Below are 20515 nucleotides of genomic sequence, written 5' to 3' on the forward strand. Positions count from 1 at the left end.
CATTTTGAACCAGCTGTAGCTTCTGGATACTCTTCAAGGGTAGCCCCATGCAGAGCGCATTGCAATAGCCTAACCGAGAGATGACCAGCGTGTGAGTTAGCATACATAACTCTGGTGTTCTAATCTGGTCTACCTTGAAGGGCTGACAATAGGTTGGAATTCATGCTAGATTTGATTTGATTTCGGTTTTCTGTGATGTGCTAAATCTCTTTTTTATCTCTCTATACAAGATAAGGAACTGTTTTATATTAACTGACAATTACATTTCAGGCTGTGTTAAGCCCTTTGCAGCTGCTTGCAATCGAAACAACATTCTCATAGAATCTTCTTTAACCAGATATACAGTATTGAAAGGGAATAGGTTATAGAAAATCTGGCGGCTTTGTATATTTACCTTAGCACTCAATTTATTTTTAAATTCATTAGGGTGGAGATTTCTTGATCCTCCTGATGACCACCCATTAATGAATTAGGGAGATGACTATCAGTTTTCCTGATAAAGGAAGAATGTTCAGACATGGTCTACTAATGTGATTTTGGAAATCTGTATCCCCTTTCTCAGGCTCTGAGAAGCCAATTATACTATGTTCAGGAAGATACAGTACATTTTTTATCTTTAAAATGCTTTTGGGATATTTAATATTCAACTACCAGAGATTTGTGGCAGAATTCTCTTTCTTTCTAATAGGCCAGTGCTATCTTGTGGTCTCTTTGAAATAATGTATTTTCTTTTGGATTTTTCATTTTTAGGTAATTTGAAAACTGTGTATTAACCTGATCTGGGCATCTGTAATTATTTTCTTTTGAATAATATTTCTGCATTTTAGTACTTAAAAAGTTGTTAAAGTCCTTTACATTTAATCTTTTTTTAAAAAAAATATTGATCTTGGTAGTCCCAGGAGACTAAAAGATGTCTGGATACCCTAATTATCAGAGAGCCATGCTGTATGGCCAGGAGGTAGCACTTCAGAAATTATTTCACCTTTTCTGTCTTGATGTTTTCACTGTCAAAAAAGTAACATAGTTGTGAGAACCCTTCTTTCACACAAGAGTTAGGGAGTGGATCAAGAGTGATGCACACCCTTGAAGACAGGTGGTAACAGCAGAAACTACCCAAACTATTATCCTAGAGGAGAAGCTGGGACCAAGGCATGAATACCCAGAGGATTTCTGTGAGAGGAGGTGTGATACCCTGGGACCTACACCCTATGTATTAGCTCTTTGATGTAGTCCAGACAAGAAGTTTAACGATGAGTATTAACTCTATTGTAAAGTTACATTAACAGTATCTTGAAACTGTGAAAGTATTTCTCTCCTCCTGTCCTTTTACTCTCTGGAAAACCAGGGAGGGTCCCTTCTGAAATGCTTCCCATGCCCCCCCCCCTTCTGTGGATTGAGATATCTTTACATGATGGAGGTCCATTCTGTGGCTCTTCCTCCTGTCTCCCAAGTTCATTCCCGTATACCGTGACCCTAAGGCCTCAAATCACTATAGCTGCAACTGCAAATGCAGAGGAAGTAGAAACTGAAGAGTTCTGTGGTGATTTAGAACACCTTGGAAAGGATTAAATTATATTCTAATACAAAAATGGTAGAGCAAAGCATTTTTTAAGTGAATGATTGCACTTATCTCACTTGTTAGTAGAATAATCCTCAAGATTCTGCAATCCAGAGTTCAATAATGTGTGGAATGATAAGTGCCAGAAATATAAGATGGATTCAGAAGAGGAAGGGACACCCAGGATCACAATCCTAACATCTGATGGATAATGGGAAGGGCAAGGGAATTCCAAGAAAGATGTTTACTTTTGCTGTATTGATAATGCAAAAATAGATGACAACAAAATGTGAATAGCCCTTAAAAACTCAAAATTTAGGAAAGGAATATGGCATGTTTCTATACTGTCACCTTATTTATTTAACTTATATGTGGAATGTATCATGAGAAAAGCTGTATTAATAGAAATTTTAAAAATTTGAATTAAAATTTCTGGGAGAAATATCAACACAGTCAGCTATTGTCAGGCCTAGCCCAGGGAACTCCAAGAGACAATGCAAATTCAGTTCAGCTATGTTTATTAGCTACAACCTCTAGCAAGACTCTTCCCAGACTGAAACCCCATCTCCCAAGTCAGCCATCCACAACATTGTGAATTCCTCAGGGAGGTGCCAGTCTCATCCTCTTGTAACTCCCACGCTCCTCCAGCAAGCTAAGGAAATGTTTGTCTCCCTGAGCCTGGCCTTCATAATTCCACTCCATCACAGCTATGCTGATGATACAGTTTTAATGACTGGAAGCATGGAAGTTTTAATTAATTTATTATTGAAAGTGAAAGAAAAGAGTGCAAAAGCCAATTGGTTGTATTTTTTTTTTAAGTCCACCCTAAATTCATGTCAACAGGCAATCCCAGCCCAATGCAAATAGGCACAGAAGTTAGAATAGTAACAGATTTAATCTTCCTATTTTCCTATAGCCATTAGATAAATAGATATCTGCTACTTGTGAGAAAGACTTATACAAATCTAGACAACATAGGAAAGCTCAGAGACAGCACATGGACAAGAAATATATGGATTGTCAAAGAAATGTATTTCTGCAATGGCCTATTGCAATGCATTCTGACCACTCAGAATCTACAGCTGGTCCAGAATGCAGTGGGACGCCCATGTGACACCATTGTGTCGTGACCTGCACTGGTTACCATTTGGCTTCCAGATGTAACTCAAGGTGCTGATTATCATCTGTAAAGCCCTTTATAGCATAGGGCCTGGCTGTTTGAGGGACCACCACTTTCAAATTGTTTCTGCCTGACTGGTAAGATTCGGCAAAGAGGATACACTTCAGGTCCCTTTGATGTAGTGTCATCTACCAGGACCCAGCAAGTGTGACTTCTCTGTTGCAGTCCTGCCTTCTGGAACAGCATTCCCCCAGAGATCAATACAGCTCCCACCCTGATGGTGTTCAGAAAGTCACTGAAAACGTGGCCCTTCTCCCAGGCCTTGGGGAGGAGTGGTGGTTAAGTCCCTGTAGGATGCTTTGTTGTTATACTGAGTTTGCCTTCTGGACCTTTATCCCAAAATCATTCAAAGTCAGATGGCCTCTAAATAGTATTAAATAAAATAAATTTCCCAGTTTTAATGTATGGCTGAGAATGCTGAATGAAGAAAAATGGATACCTTTGAACTGTGGTAGTAGAGAACAGTGTTGAAATTAACTTGGACCACAGGAATAATTCAAGTGTAGATGAAGTAATACCAGGCTGATTACTGGAACTACTAATAATAAAGCTAAAGTTTAAATGTTATGGATGCATTATGCAATGGCAAGAGTCATTGGAGCTTGGAAAAATCGAAGGCCATTGAAAAATACAAGGTAGACTAGATACTGTCACTGATAACCCTAGTATGAAACAGTTATTGACAGATAACCCTGTTGAAGTAATGTTCACTGGATCACAAAGAATCAGAAGAAACAATTGAACTTTGCAATTTATTTCACTGCAGTAACATTTTGAGAATTTACAACACCCATTTCAACCTGGATCACAGCAGTTTGAGTAAATTGTTCTGCAGAACAATCCAAATTCAAGAATGTAGTATACAATATTAACCTCACAGACAGGCTACCCATTTCCTTATAAGGGTCAGTTAGCTGTACACTAGATTAATTACCTGTTTAGTTTTCTGCTTCTTAAAAAGACTCAAATTTCAAATGAAAATTTATTATATTTCTTCACAATATTTGTTCACATAGTCATGATTTGAAAACTAAGACATTAAGAAAATTAATAAATTGTTCAAGGGAAAGGGGAAAATTACAAGTCTGTTAAGAAACCATCACTATTATTGTACCATAAAATAATACAACAGCATTCAAAGTTAAAGGTTTATAGCATAATTCTATACTTGTTTATATGGATCAAATGTTCAAAATACAATGTTCAAAACAATTTATGCTGTGATACATATATACTGAATTATTCATTAGGGAATATATCATAGATCAAAAGAAAAAATAGCTTTAGTATGTTATACAAGAATATGAAAGAATAACACATATGTACACATACAGTACATAAACACTTTTGAACTTTGGTGTTGGAGAAGACACCTGAGAATATTGTGGACAACCAAGCAAACAAGCCAGTGGATCATCCAAAAAATCAACGCAGAAGTGTCAATCAAGGTGCAAATGTCTAGGCTGAAATTATTCTACTTTGGACACACTGTGCAGAGACCTAGCTCTCTGGAGAAGGCTCTAAAGATGGGAAAGGTGGGAGGAAAGAGAAGAAGTGGGAGGAAAGAGAAGAGGACAGCCAGCAGCAAGGTGGCTGGACTCAGTTATGGTGGCGATGGGTGCACTGTTGCAAGACCTAAAGGACCAGGTTAGGGACAGATTGTCATGGAGAAAAATCTATCTATGTAATTGCTAAGAGTTGAAAACATCTTGATGGCACATAATCAATCAATCATCATTATCATAATTATAATAATAAAAACCCAGGTACATACATGCCATTAGCTGCAACTACGAATCAAAAGTTCCTCTCAATTCTACTGATATTGTCCAACATTTTGGTATCCTTGCACTCTGCTCCATTTGTCACCTAGTAATAAATCCAGTTTTTGGGATGTAGTAACAGATTAAATTAAAACTCTCTTGAGTTCAAATCCTGATGACTAATGAACACATTTCTCTGGTTTTCTTGGAAAAAATTTGGAAGGGTTTGCCTTCGTCCTCTTCTAGCCAGAAGACTATTTGTGGCTATTGAACTCGGGCTGCTGAATATCATAGTTCTTCCTAAGTAGTAAGTAAAAGTATATTATAAGTACTGCTTATGGGATGATAAAGTCTTTATTAATTCAGCCTAAGGAACCCAGCAGTTTAACCCAACAACCCAAATTCACAGCTGTAGTACAATATACTCACCTCACAAAGGCCTGACACAGAATGAGGTTTTTTTTTAAAACTCACAATGCTATAGAGTGGGGACAGCGCTATTTGGGTTTTCTCCCCCTTAAAATAAATCAAATGAAATGTCAGATTACCATTTGCTCCTCTTAGCTAAGCCTTGAAAACCAAAAAGAGCAAACAAAATAAAACAGAAATCCTGTACAGAAGGTGTCACCTGCATAAAATATGGGAGTTAGGAGACACCACCCCCTAACATAAGCCTGCACAATTACAAGACAATACTATACATGTTTACTCAAAAAAAAATCACACAATTGAGATTGTTTTCCAGGTAAGGCTCTAAAAGATTTTAGGATACGTTTTCTAGAGAATAGCCATGACTGAAACAAAATCCATTACTTGGTATATAATGGTAGATCCCAAACCTTAGAAATTCTAGAAAAACCACACCTATATACACACTCAAAATCTCTCACCCATTACTTCTTATTATTGTATAACAAACAAATAATACATCAGTAATAATACAAGAGAAACTCCATACATTATAGTGATTAAAATAAGATAAACATAAGAGGAAAAAAAGAGGCTAAAGGAAAAAAAAAGAATCCATATTATATTACAGTAATATAAAATTAATTCTATTCTTAAACTTATTGTTAAATCTACCCCACATAGAAATGTATTGTTTCATCTTCTCATTTTTTTAGAATATAAGGACATATCAAAAATTGATAAAGAACACACATCTTGAATCCTTTCTGTAACATCAGGAGTATAGATATCTTTCTATAAAATCATTTTCTTTGTTGAACCCCGGCTCAGTTAAGCCACCGTTTTTCATTATTTCTCCCTCATTACCATAAAGATCAGCAGAGGTTTGGAGATTTTCTCTGCTGAATATGGATATCTGGGGCAGGACAAAGGGGTGGAGGGTGGAGTGAAGTGTCATTACTTCTGTCATAACATAATTACATACGCTATATCATTCATGTCATCACACAATTAACACAAATTGCATCACTTTCATCATTTACACAATGACATAATGATGTGCCATGATATCACTTTTGCTTTTATCAGATGCCTATGCTAGTGAAAAAAGCAAAATTGTATGCTATCAGCTGTTTGTACATACACACATGCACACCCCTCTTCAACACCATTCATCAGTCCCTGCAAATACATGTAATCCTGAAATCAATGAGAATCCACCTCTTTTCACATCATAACTAGCTTTGTTTGTTTTTTAAAGATTATGAAGCTCTTGATTGTGACCCCATTGATTCTTAGCACTGTTCAGAACAGTTGCATTTATATTCACCCTAAAGCAGGAATAGATGGGTATCTACTTGTAATTACAAAAAGGTACACAGTTAATTTACGTGTTTTACTTCCCCACTTATCTTGCTTACAGGGTTTTAACCTGTTTTTTTGTCTCCAGCTTAACCAAAACCCAAAGTGAAGGTAAGAGTAGAGAGGCTAAGATTATTTTTTAAATAAACTAATGGATAGTTCATTTTTGACAAAAAAATTATTCACCGACCTTGTTCTTGGTCCTTTTTAGCTGAATCATGAGTAAACCAATCAAATGGCCTTACCAGTGATTCTTGCAGCACACAATCACATTAACAGTGTCAAAATTACCATCCTGGGAATAAAATCCCCCCCCCACTTCCTCCAGAAATTGCCTAATAGTCTATGAGCCCTTGTAACTGGAGAGCAATGACTAGGTTTCATTATGTCACTAACTTTTTTACCATTGACCAGGTAGATAGTAGTGGTTATATACTATCTACTTTAGCTCGTGAATGCTTAGGAAGTGCCTGGCCTTAGTAATGAGAGCCTTGCTTTCAACAGCTTTCTCTCCTGGATGATTAAGTACTGTAGATGAAACAATTCAGTTGACCAGGTCGTGGTATTCCCAGATGGCTAAGTGGCATTAGTTTAACTCTGTGGATGATTTGGTTTATTTGGGGTAAATTTAAACTACTGGAGGTTGATTTTCTGAACCAACCAACCACTTTTTGGTATTCCCATCACACACAATCCTTGCCTCCTACCCCATTGACCCAGTTGTGGGACAAAGCAACTGTGACTTTAATGATATAGAACTTACCTGAGAATAAGTCCTGTGGAACTGAGAAGAAGTTACTTCTTCATAGGAGTGCAGAACATTGTCATGTGAATAATCTTCATCAAAAGAATTTACTGACTGGTTCCCTGGGATAAGAGAACACAAATCTGTTGGAAACAGCATCATTTGATAAGAATTAAACATTTAGCCTATAGACTTATTCAATTAAAATAAATAGCTTGATTAGTTAAGTGTCTTAATTTTTTTCCCTTCAGCATTTGTTCCCTTCAGCGTCCCTTCTACTTTGTAGAATCTGTCTGGTATGCATTTTCTTTTCTGAAGTTTTCAAAGTTATCTCAATTCTTTCAAATTAGAATGATCAAAGATGAACACATTTTAGAAAGAGTCATAACATAGCAAAACAGTACTGTCACTTACTACATCCTAAAATAATGTGATTTAAATGTCACTTTATCAACCTGGAGCCCAGATTATGTCCTTAATTTCTCTTGGAGCTGCTATGAATAAGCCATTTCTTTAAATTTGTCACTGTGTATCTTTTTTCAGTATGTAATCAGAAGGAAGAAATTCATCCTCTTATAACCACCAGTGTAGTAAAAGATCACAATTTTATTGATTTGTTTGGGTTAATTGTATTTATTGTACTTACATTTATATTTCTATTTATTTTATGTCCTCATTATCCAAATCCAATGTGAAGATAAAAGGTCTTTTTTGAGGGAAAAGTTATTTCCACTGTACGTTTTACCATCTCTTCTCAGCAACATGTGTCTAAAATGCCAACATTCTTTGTCCCAGTGCATAATCTTCAGCAATCCAGAGATCCCATACATCCTCAAATAACTCTCTACTCTTTGATCTCTCATTTATCTGAAACATATTCTACACTGATTAGCTCTGCCCTATTCTTCTCCTTTCATCTACTGTTTCATTTTGAGGTACTCAATGTCATATTTTAGAATGTAAATTTCATGCCAACCACATATTTTATATAGTGCCATGTGCATTAATGGTAGCATATAAAAAGATTTTTTTTTTACTACCTTCTTTTTACTCTATTATAGCTAATCCAACATTATGCACTTAAAGCCAAGTGTAGCACAATTATATTATTAATGTAATATAATATAATGTTACATTATATTACTGTAAAAAAAATTGGACAGAGTATGCTTATTTCCTGGGATCTTTTGAAGGATAGTCCACATTTTTCTGAGCAATTTGCTTGCATTCCATTATGGTAAATTTCTTAATTATTCCTGTCTTGTTAGAAACAAGAAAGCAATCAATGACTGTTGATAATGCTGTACCTTCTCCCATTATCTATGCATGATTTCTTCACAGGATGACTATTATGTATCACAAAAAGCAGGAGGAACAAGATGGGCCATGACTTCCCCTTCTTTGCATGTGGTAATTTATAAATATTAATACAAATTTAGACATAATTATAATCTAAACTGCTGAAGATGACCATGTGCCTTTGTACTAGGACAATTGTCTAAGCTGGATCCTGTTCTCAAGTCTTATAGTTCTATCTTTAAATCAGACTTTAATAGCCAAAGTAGTAACTCCTTTCAAACATTCTTCTTTATAAGCTAGGATATGTGGTCATGGTACTTCTCTGAATATAAGTTCTTTAAGATGTAGTCATAGGAAACAGAATTGTTCTCTGTGGCTGTAGGCAATTTTGGATTGTTGCCAGATTGATTGAACATATAGATAAAGCTAAACTTGGCCCCAAACAAGGCCTGAGACAGTAAAATTAAGAGAAAAAAGAGGCAGAAATCAAATACAAATTGCTCAGATAAATTCCAGATTTCAGATTAGATTGTTCCCAAAGTAGACTACAATTAAAATATTCAAACTATGTCAGCATCACACTGGGGCAACTAGGTAAATTTGGACTTTAACATTCATGTCTCTCTGGGTGTGTTTGTGCAGGTCTTTTGACGGCCATGTTGTATTGTTTCAATTAGATACATGCAATTTCTCCCCCAATCTAATTTCTTCTTTCCCAACACATTAAAGCAAATAAATAAAACAAAAATAACTCCCCCTGTTTGGCAACCCTAATTATGATCTTCAGAAGTACACTGTGTAGTTTCTGGTTTTTAAGCTCATTAAAGTGATCATTTTTTTAACTGTAAGAATAAAGGAATTTGCTTCTATTGACCTCATGGTTAATTTATTTATCTAGGAATAAGCAGTATTTTGTTGTAGCAAAGGACATAATATTTTAAAGTAACAGCTATAAAATAAGCATGTTATAATGTACTGTATATGCTTGGATATCTGTCCCATCTCATATTAATTTTTTATATGTGAAATACCACTGTTCTCTCCAGAAAGCTTCAGCAAGCGGTTGTCAATCTAGCTGCTGCTTACTGCCTTTCTGCCATTTCCCCATTACTTGCTGCTCCCTGGATAGCCATTGCGAGGGGCGTTGACCCAAGGGGCCTTGGACTCCTTCCTCAGCTTCCCTGAACATTCATGTCTGAATGTTAAACTGCTGTCCCTCTTTATTTAGAAACAAGCTAGGTTGAATCCATCCATTTGAATGTCTTCCTATCAACCTCAAGGATGACAACAGCAGTGCCCAAAGTCTTCAGGGAATTCTCTACGTACCCCTTTCTTCTAAGTGGAGTGCCTTTTTCCTCTCTTGTGACAACGTAAGCAGTGGAGACTTTCCTAGTTCAGGTTATCTTGGTTTATGAAGGAGGAAGCAGCTGAGGAGAGGAGAGGAGACCTCAAAAACCCATTAGATGAGCTTACAAAAGTCCAACAGATTTGCAAGCTGTGGTGAGTTGTGTCCAGTTCTATTTTATGGGAAACCAATCTACACTGAGTCACTGTACTAAAGGCTGCTTAGTTATTTCAGACCATCCTGAAAAGAACAGTTTAATCTACCTTCCTTCCATTAAAAGGCATCTGTCCACAAAGGAACCTGTTGAAGGAAAATATGAGGCTAGGCTTTTTTTTCTTTTAGTTTCATGTTCCAAGAAACAGAACTTCTATCTGAACCTAAATGATAAGGCCAGACTTCACTTTCTGGTGTGAGAGACACTGAAGTTATGTTTTCCAAATGGGACCACAGGATGCAATATATTTCTGTCTTCCCATGGTGAGAACAAAAAGGAAATTTATAAGTTCAATTTCCTGCCTAGACCGTGAATAGTATCAGATCAGTTGAAAATGTAAACTAAATTGGAAAGAAAGAAAGAAAGAAAGAAAGAAAGAAAGAAAGAAAGAAAGAAAGAAAGAAAGAATTACAGTTGTAAATCCTTACTTGGTTGGTTTTTAATTTCTGTAGCGGCATTAGATTTATGTTGGTCTCTGAAAAGTAAAGACTAGTTTAATGAAATCTGGCAGCACCTTTTCAGACTAACAAATTTTCTTAAAAGGCATAAACTTTCATAAACTGTAGCTCACCACATCAGATGCATGAGGCAATGAAACTGATGTAAGATTTAAATGAGGATGAGGCAAGAATGGGGAGAAAGAGTGGTTATGCAGATACTGGTGAGACAGATTACAGTTAGTAATTAGCAATGGGTTAAAAACCCATTGTGCTTGTTAAAGCCTTCCTAGATACCCTGAAATCCTTTCATGTATATGAGTTCCACAGTTCCTCTTGCTCTATAGTGCTTGTGGATTTTCACTGTTGAAAAACAGCTAATGTGAGATCTGCTCCACAAATTAAATCACAGGGCTTGAAATATTAGGAGCAACTTTCTATTCAAATATAGCATAAAATGGTCTGGTCAACTGCTCTGCTTGAAAAAAAAAAAAAACTCTGAGAAAAATATGTACGTAAAAGAAACAAAATGGAGAAATACCGTTTTATAAAGAATGATATGACTTTATTTGTTGTCTAAGCAATAAGCATGACCCTTTAAAATTATCAGGATTTGTAGAGTATATGTGAAATAATTATTTGGTCATAGACCAGCATAGAACTAATAATATAACAATCACGCTAAAATAGAAACAAAAATAAAAATCATATTGATAGAATAAGATAAGGTAGAGTTAAAATTATTAGTGTAAAATTACAAAGCACAGGAATTAAAACCTGAGAGAAACCTATTAAGTTACAATTAATTTTAAAATGAATTACAGGGATTATATAGATTTGCAATGGAATATGAAACATATATAAATAAATATAATTATACTAATTTATATATCTGGTAGGGAGTGAGAGAGGAATAAGCTATCATTGTTCTACCCATGCTCACAACTTACTCAGATAAATCTGGAATCCTAGGACAGATAGGCTTTGATTTGACCAGAGGGTTATTTGTTTAAGTAATCTTTTTGTTTATTTCTGCATATAATGGAAATTTAAGTTGATAATATAAGTAATGGACTCAAGGAACTCATTACACTTACTTGGTTTCTCTCTGTTTTATGACACCTGTGTGAGAAAAAGACAATTTTGTCACTATTATCATTTGAAATCCGTCTCTCGTGATAGAGCAAATTAGGGGTAAAAAACTACAAACCACCTTCACTCTTTTGCAGCTCTTATAATGGGTGAGGTGGAAAACAGGAGTTTGTTTAATACAGATAATATTAGGATACCTCCCAGCTTTGCAGAGACTCAATATCTCTGCTGGTCACTTCCAGTCATACAAACGGAAATTTTGGGCTGCTATTCAAGATGGAGGTGCTTAATAGAGCATCAGATTTTAGCATCTAAACATGACACTGACTTAAGCATTACCACTTTTTTTCAGCGAGCAGAACCCTGCAGCCAAGATCAAAATGACACCAACTGTGATTCCAACTTCTAAATTAAAAATATAGAAAAAAATGGAACACATTTTATATTACAGAGGATTGATAGGGGAAAACAACAGCGAAGAGAGAGGAGAAAAAATGGCAAATATTATTATACAATTCTTTATAATTAAGAGATACAATCTATTAAAATTTGAAATTTGGATTTTAGATTGTGATTTGTCCATCTTTGTAAAACTTGGAATACAGAATCATCATATTGATTATTGTAAACTGAACAAATTTCAGGCAGATATACAGTATTCAGAATACCAAATATACAATTTCCCTTCTTTCCTTTATTTTTTTTTTCCTTTGTGGGGGGGAGGCTTGTCTGAATGCATGTCCAAATCTGAGAAAACTTCAGTCTTAGCTTTTGATATTTTTACTCTTAGACACATTATTACTTGTTGTTTTAAATGGGAAGGGCTAATATTGCAACCAATCCTTAGGTTCTGATTTATATGTTCTTAAAATAATTTTTTTCTCATAATCAAATTCAAATTTTAATTATGGTCAATGACCAGCAAGATGAAATCAGAAAAGCAACAATCAAATACAACAAAAGAAGTGTATCAATCGTATGAAATCTAAAAGTTGTGATGTAATTTTTTTTAAAAAAACCCTGAATGATATACAAGCAAATAATATACAGCATAAGATAAAACAGAAATAGAATCAAAAAAGTTACAACAGACTAAAAGAAAGAAGAAAATCTCATATTGTCATCACTCCAAGACTAGGACATCTTATGCCTTTCTATGAAAACTGTTGCAGATAGAAAATTAGCCACTCTATTGGTGATGTTAGTCTGATCTGTGAGCAGGAAATATACTCCCTCATAACAGATTTAGTTTTTGGTAGGAGGCAGTAAAAGGTTGCCAGCACATACATTAGCATAGAAAGAGTACTGGAAAAATACATGAGACAGGTTCTCACATTCATTCTAACCAAAAAGACAGCATCTCTTATTGAATGGTGTCCTACTTTATCTCCCATCCACTACTGGATAATGAATCTGGTCCTTACCAGAATTAGGACAGTTATAACTACAAGTGGTACAGGACTGGAAAGAACAGTCTTCTAAGAAGGACAGACCTTCTATCAAAACATATTTCTAAACACACACACACACACACACACACACACACACACACACTGAGTGAAATTATGCTTCACTTGCCCCTGAAGTTGGTTTGTATAATACAAAAAGGAAATTATTAGCTAAAGGGACTTTTCCTGGCAGCCTCCTCTGAGGTTGCCCTTAGTAAGGTTGCAAGAAAAATTGGTAATATCCAAGTAATTGTTTATAGAAAAATTACTTACCTACAAAATGCATATTATATTTCATACCTGAAAATTATATATAAAATATTGCATATAAAAATATTCACATTTCTTTTTTTTTTTTCTTTCATTCTTTCATTGTATTCCATGTTTCCAAAAATTGCAGGAAAAAATACATCACTCAATCAGTGCTCATCTGTTTTATTAGCACAAACATTTGCAAACTTTCAGTGGGAGTACAGTTTTTATTTAATCCTGAAAATACTCCCTGAAGACTCCCCCAAGACATCTTAGCTAGGGGCCCTGGTGACAACCACCACATCCCCCAATACCCCAGACCTGGACAGAGCCTTTGATGGTGAGTGAGGTGGAGTCTTTTGATGTAATCTGGGGTCCTGAAGGAGCAGATAGAGTTTTTGGTGGTTTCAACTACCTATAGCTTTCATCCATGCATTCTTGGTTTGGGGCTTTTTGCAGGGGATGGCTAAGCATGGCATCAATAGGTTATTAACAGGAGGAGGTAACACTTTCTGCTTTGATATAAACAGTAGTGTACCCCAGCTACAAGAAGCCTTCCTTAGATCCAGCGATGTTAATAACTTTCATCCTGTCTCCAACTTTCCCTTTTTACAAAAGGTTGTTGAGAAGGTGGGAAACCAACTACATAGGATCCTAGAGGAAATGAATTATCTGGATCCTTTTCTGTAAGAATTCAGGCTTAGACAGGAATGGCACTGATTGCTCTGATAAATGACTGAGGTATCATTTTGCAGTAGTTGTGCTCCCACTGAGTGGGCATTTCCAGTCAGTGGTCAAGGGGGGGCAGTTGGTTCAATTTGGGCCCCATAGGGCTTGGAGTCCTCCTCCATGTTGTTCAACATTTCCATGAAACCTCCAGGAAAATAATCTATCAGTTTATGATCACATGTCAGCAATATGCTGATGGGCGGCTATATAAATATGATAAACAAATAAACATGAAAATGGATAGAGCAAGCCTTAATACTAAAAGTAATTGCATTCTACAAAGCTGGAGAAGCAACTGAGTAAAAGTACTTGCTAGCCTCCATTACCTCTACCTCATGAAAGAAGAGTAAGACAATAGGTTCTCCCAGAAAGAACATACTGGACAGGCCAATTAAGGTAGGAGAAATTATCCTGTAGGTACTTAAGCACCAAGCCATACAGGGCTTTGTGGTCAAAACCAAGACTTTGAATTGTACCCAGAAACCTAATGGTAATCAGTATAAGGTCCAAAGCATATGTGTAACATGCTTTTGGCAGGTAAGGCTCATTAGGAATTGGGCTGCTGCATTATATTTGTTGCTGTACGGTGCATAGAAGCCTTCATAATTTCTGTGTCTTATACATTTCCTTCCTTCCTTCCTTCCTTCCTTCCTTCCTTCCTTCCTTCCTTCCTTCCTTCCTTCCTTCCTTCCTTCTTCCCATCAACCAAGATACCAACATTCCATTGCCTTTGATAGAACTTGAGTTAGTTCGATTATTAATTATATAATTACATACTATAATATTATTTATTATATAATCACACTATGACAATTTATTCCTTATTGTAGTCAGGTGTTATAATACCTCTGTAATTTCTTACTATTTTGCTTTATATATTGCTAAGAATTGGTTCCTTTTTTATTCATCTTGTTAAGGTGTTTGTTTTCTACACTTTTCAGTGACAAGAAAATGAGCACCAATCCAGCCAGAATAATACAATTTTAAAAATATGTAATAATTACTTACTTGGGAGATTTGATGGAACTTTATCACCTGTAGCTTGAATAAAAGTTAGTGAAATGTTTATGTTTCCTCTATTTTGCTTTACTTGTCAATTAAACTTTATGCTTTTAAGCATCCAGCTTGTTTTTTTACAATGCTTCTCTTTACTGAAAATCCCAAAGCTACACACAGAATTTTTGATCTGTGATAAATAACATGTGATGATATTTTTATTTTTATTTTTGTTTGGATTTGTTGTTGTACACTACAGAGACCTTCATTACTGCTGCAACATGTAAATGCCATTGATTCATTTAATCAATCAATATCTCAAAATTCTTCTCCCTATTCCAGAACATGAGTTCTATTACTTATTATATAGTCACACTTTGATTGTTTATTTCACATTGTAGTCAGGTGTTTAAAACGTGTGTAATTACTTATCGACTGGCCTTGTATGCTGCTCAGAATTAGAGCAGAATCATTTTATTGTTCTTGTTAATTATCTTAATGAATTTAGCTTTTTTCTTGTTAGTTTATAAAATATTCTTTCTGTGGGAAAGCAGAATATAAGTCACGTACATTCTGTCTGTTCTAGGGATTCCAGATATACAGTAATTGCAAAATTAATTCATAATTCAAAAGAAATATAAGAGACCAGCCCTTACCAGGAACCCTACAAGGAGTGACCAATCATACTCAGTAACCTTTAGGAGCAATAGGTTTGAACCCAGGTTGAATCACCCTTAGGTCCCTTGAATTGAATGGGAATTGATTTCAATGGAACTGCTTCAAATATTACAAAATATGGTATCCATCGTTATGCAAACTTGACGCCATTCAGCTCAGTGATCCATGTATATTTAAAATTATTCTTGTTTGTTTTCTACACTTTTCAGTGACAAGAAAGTAGGCACCATTCAAGGCAGAATAAATACAAGTTGTTGTCTTTTTAATGCATTCAATCTTGTCTGATTTTTAGAGACTGTCTAGACAAGCCCCTGCAGTTTTCTTGGCAAGGTTTTTCAGAAGTGGTTAGCCATTGCCTCCTTCCTAGAGCTGAGAGAAAGTGACTGGCCCAAGGTCACCCAGCTGGCTTTGTGCCTGCTGGGTGACCAGCAGTTTAAATACAAGTTTAACATATGTAATAATTACTTACTTGGGAGGGGTGATGAATCTTCATGATCTATAGTTTAAAGCAAAGTTAATGAAATGTTTACATTTCCTTCTACTTTTGCTTTACATGTCAATGAGACTTTAACCCTTTAAACATCCATATTAAGATTTTTTTAATGCTTCCCTTTACCAAAAATCCCAAAGCTATATACAGAATTTTGAATGTCCACAAATACAAATTGAAAATCTATTAGGATATTGCTTTCTGAGGAAAAAATAGGAAACAAACTCCAATCCTACCCTCCATGCCACTGCCCCCCTCTCCCCCTCCCCCAGTACCATCTGGCTGTTCCTTCACTTCTGAAAGAGAAGGTGGTCTTTGGTAACATGAAGTATAGAAAAATAGACCTAAATGATACAAAGGAAGTCACAACCTCTAATTCTTATGTTTTATTCAGAGATGGGAATTTATGCTTCTTCTAATTTATCTGTCAAAAGTAATGCCATAATTATCATCCCTAACATCTCCTCTCTTTCTATAGGTCCCTATATTTTATTGATTGATTGATCTCATTGGATCTGTTTCATTTGCATAGCCGTCCATCTCGCCGTAGTAACTTTAGGCAGCTAACAGCATATAAAAATAAAATACAAATCAAGACCGAAACACATTTAACCTCTGAATTAGAGGAGAATGTGGCCCTTGAGATGGGAATTGATGCTCCTTTTAATTTATTTGTTAAACACATTGCCAACATTATCATCCCTAACATCTCCTCTCTATGTAGGTTCCTATATTTTATTGATTGGTTGATTCATTTGTTCTGATCTGATTCAATTTGCATGGCTCTCCATCTCAGCTAACCTACATATAAAAATACAATACAAATAAAGATCAAAATAATAAAACATATAACCTATAGGACTACTGAGGTGTGCTTGTATATATACACATATAAAGAGGTGAATAGTGGTAAACAGATCTCAACCCCTGACTATATCAACAATCACACAGGTGACAACGATTCCTAAGACATGTCCATGGATAACATTGTACTGACAGTAGAGAGAAACCGCTATTTTAAAACCAATATCTTTTTAATTCACCCATTTTAAAATTAATTCTGGTTTAAAAAGAGTTTATTTCTTACCTGAAACTTCACGAAACATTTTACTGTTACTTAGACCAGAATTCTTCACCTGGTTCTTGGTGTCCTTGAACTGGAACATGCAGGAAATCTGCCCTGCACCATCTTGCGATAATTTGTAATGGAAGGTATATGAAAATGTATTGTCCTCTTGTTCCTTAGTTTCCATTTCTTTCCTGTCTTTACAGAAAATAACTCGGGAAAACTGAGAGTGTCGAGGTATCAGACAATTCAGTAAAACTTCATCATTGGATAAACTGCGCAGAAACAGCTGAGGTGAAGTAAGACTACCTGAAGAAATTTTAAAAAGAAAAAGAAAACAAAATGAACTAAGTACACTCTGTGACTTTTGACTGACTTATTGTTTTCTGTGCTCTGACAGAAATCCCCGTAGTTATTAAATGTTTGAATAAAAATTCAGTGATGTTCAATGCATAGATTTGGATTTCAAGTAAACCAATGAAAATCAGGGTAACTGTACAGAAAGGAATTTGTGGATTTCATTACATTTTGTTTTTGTATGATTAAAATTGAATACAATCTCAGTGTTAAAAACAAGTGTGTGTCTGGAAAACTCCTGATTTCAATCTTAGGAGAGTTGACTGCGGAGGTCCTGGAATCTAGGAACTTCTGAGAAGTACTTTTACTGAATTTAAGGTGAGGGAAACCCCTTCTTTTCCCTACCATGTTATGGATATGACTGGGGAATCCTAATAGCTTTTGAAAGATATCCTGATGTCACACAGCAGTATAATCTAGAAATAAAAAATATACTTGTCCCCCACACATATTCATAAATAGTCCACCCAGCAGAAAATGCTACTCTCCTAGAACTCTCCATTGATTTTTGTAGATCATCTCTCTGGAAGCACTTTACTGATGGATTTTATCTTCAAAATATGGATGGTATGTATGTAAAGAGCAATGAGGTGTTGAAAGTCTGCATATATGTGAGAAAGAGCAAACTTTCCTATAGTAAGGAAATGTAATGGGGACAAAACTCACCGGGGGCATTGCAGGTTTCTTGTCTTGTAAGGTGAATGCCTTCAGAATGGAATACGTGATAAAGAGATGTTATTACCAGGAAGGACTAAGGTTTACAATTAGAATTCACCAAAGGTATTATAATATACAGTATTTCAGAACTATTTTTTGTTTCTTTTACACTCCAAAATATTTTAATGGCTAAATCTGAGAAAAAGATTCCTTGTTAAAAAATACAAACTTGTACCCAATTGTCACTTATTTCTGTGAGTACTTTGAACATATCATCTTCTGAATACAACTCAAGTAATTAATTAAAAGCCCGACCCTTGAATGTTTGTTCAGAAAGACCTCTTTGGGGCAATTCACATTCTGTAGAAGCATTCAAAATTAAAATAACTCTTAGAGCACCCTAAATTATAATTCAGGTCCAAATTGTTTGATTTCCATTGAAATACGCGTACAGACAAACATACCTAGGCAGCTGGAAATAAATACCCTAAATCAATTCATTTGACTTTTCAGGCGAGACAGCTAATAACAACAATACTGGTGTTAAATTGTCAATAAAACACTTAAGCACTGTTTACTCTTGCCTTATTTCAAAACTAATAAATTTATGAAAAGTAATACTTAAAGAAAATACTTTACACATAGCAGGTTTCTACATACACATGTATTATCCCCACTTTATAACAATATGAACAGTAATGCATCTTGTTGTCAGATTAAAATATGTTAAACTCTTTCTGAGATTTAGAGGTTTTTCTTGGCAGCTCATCCATGGACACTTAATGCAAAACACTTTGAAAATTAAAAAAAAAACAAAAATGGTACTGAACGCACATGTCTTGAGTAACCCTCACTGAATTCAATGTGGTTCTGGTCTTCTAAAAAAGTCCCCTTTTTTCCTCAGGATCTCTTCACTAAAAAATATGAATTATCCATGGCTAAATTTTACTGACTTTTGTTTTTTTTACGTTCCGTGCTAGCTTATATGAGGGAAAAGTAAATGGAAGACATGGAAAATGTTGAATGAAATTTCCACCAATTTCCACCAAAAAGTCTGAGAAGAGAATTCAGTGGTGATGGAAGAATGTGAGATATATCCAATAAAAAGCTTCTACACTTCTCACACCAACATTTCTATCTTTTTAAAAGCCCACAAGCCTGAATTGAATGGAGAATAAAAACATACTAATGTATTCTTATATATACTGGACTCCTCCAATCTTTAGAAGGACACACTAATAATCTTAATCATACTCACAAAAAAGACAGAGCCCCAGCAAGTGTGTCCTTACAAAAACAGCCATTGTTGTTCTATTTGCAAGCTGTCATGAGCATTCTCCTGCTTAAGTTAGACATCTTCTGCTATTTATTCAGAGCAAAGAGCTTTTTGATGACAGCAAGGTTGGTTGTTAGTTCCCAGTTCTCAGTTCCTTATTTGCATATAAACTGAAACATTGCTCTAGTCTCATTTCACTTTAGACGAAACAAAGATTGATTACGTACTTCTGCAGTGAAAAATGAATGTTCACCTACATAACGTTTTATATCTCCATGACTTTCCTCAATTGGCCAATGTTTATTTCATCTAATACAGATGCTTGATGAAGGGGCCTCACTCAAAATAAGATGCAACCCCCAGGGCCATCTCACCAATGCCACTGGAACTGAGAAAGGTGTCAATCAAGGCTGCATATTTGCCCCACTCTTATTCAATTTCTATATGAACTCCATGGCAGGCCATCTCCTCAACACAAACTTTCACTCCCCAAAACCTGCTGGAAGAGACATCTCTGTTCTATTCTATGAAGACTGTACAGAAATTATTTCAAGAGCACTCATTGGCCTTAAAAGACCACTGAGAGCAGTAGCAGAATACTGCAAGTAAGAGCAGTTAGAACTGAATTATAAGAACACTAAAATTGTGCAATTTGCCAAGAGTGACTTCTGGAGCATAGATGGCCACAAGACTGAGCAAGTCTTCTGTCTCAAATACCTGGAGGTAGTCCTTCATTCCACTGGCAGTAGGAAAGCCCAAGGGGACTACCATGGGGAAAATGCACAGAGGAGCTCATCTGCCATCCTTAAATTCCTCAAAACAAGAGGTGGCCGCTATTTTCCTGCAGCACTCACATTATTTGAAGCTAAGCCAATAGCACAATTTCTTTATGGTGTCCAGCTAGGCCCCTTCTCCAATTTTGTACCATTAGCACTTATACAATTTGTCCAAATGTCTAAGATCGGCCTTTCAAGTCCCAAAATGAGTCTCGAATGCCACCCTGAGACTAGAGGCAGACCTCATGAAAGTGGAGGCTAGAGTGTGGGTGCCCATACTCAACTATTGGTTCAAACTCCCCTTTTTCCTTTTGGCCTTGGCCCATTAACTATGAGGAATGATTTCAGTCCACATGGGAACAGGCAGAAGCAACTAAAATCTCATCC

The 20515-nt window shown here is 35.7% G+C and overlaps 1 protein-coding gene across 3 annotated transcripts; it reads right to left on the minus strand.

Annotated features, from left to right (window-relative positions):
* Nucleotides 1–3491: 3491 nt before the first annotated feature.
* Nucleotides 3492–19460, minus strand: LOC107326567 (uncharacterized). Of its 3 annotated transcripts, XM_088142868.1 has the most exons (12): nucleotides 19335–19460; nucleotides 18086–18124; nucleotides 17084–17371; nucleotides 15976–16002; nucleotides 14841–14873; nucleotides 13125–13151; nucleotides 11743–11808; nucleotides 11409–11433; nucleotides 10303–10349; nucleotides 7035–7138; nucleotides 4931–5017; nucleotides 3492–4801 (listed from the first exon to the last, which is right to left on the minus strand). In XM_088142868.1, exons 1-12 carry the CDS (start codon nucleotides 19378–19380, stop codon nucleotides 4790–4792), a joined length of 801 nt encoding a protein of 266 aa, XP_087998994.1. In that variant the 5' UTR covers nucleotides 19381–19460; the 3' UTR covers nucleotides 3492–4789. The 3 variants fall into 3 exon arrangements, with proteins under 3 accessions (XP_087998994.1, XP_087998995.1, XP_025031843.1); XM_088142869.1 differs by lacking the exon at nucleotides 4931–5017; XM_025176075.2 differs by lacking the exon at nucleotides 3492–4801 and having other exon boundaries at nucleotides 4808–5017.
* Nucleotides 19461–20515: the final 1055 nt, after the last annotated feature.

This window comes from Python bivittatus, unplaced genomic scaffold, assembly GCF_059951505.1.
Source record: "Python bivittatus isolate LINGU-HERP-01145 unplaced genomic scaffold, Pbiv_v1 ctg000440_np1212, whole genome shotgun sequence".
Classification (NCBI taxonomy): domain Eukaryota; kingdom Metazoa; phylum Chordata; class Lepidosauria; order Squamata; family Pythonidae; genus Python; species Python bivittatus.

Excerpts from the sequence above, each read along its gene's own strand:
- LOC107326567 (XM_025176075.2), bottom strand. The coding sequence starts at position 19,380 with ATGGCTGTTTTTGTAAGGACACACTTGCTGGGGCTCTGTCTTTTTT. Across the intron at positions 18,125-19,334 it reads GCTGGGGCTCTGTCTTTTTT|GCATTCACCTTACAAGACAA; the intron begins GTGAGTATGATT and ends TCCATTCTGAAG. Across the intron at positions 10,350-11,408 it reads ATAAAACAGAGAGAAACCAA|AGACCAACATAAATCTAATG; the intron begins GTAAGTGTAATG and ends TTTACTTTTCAG.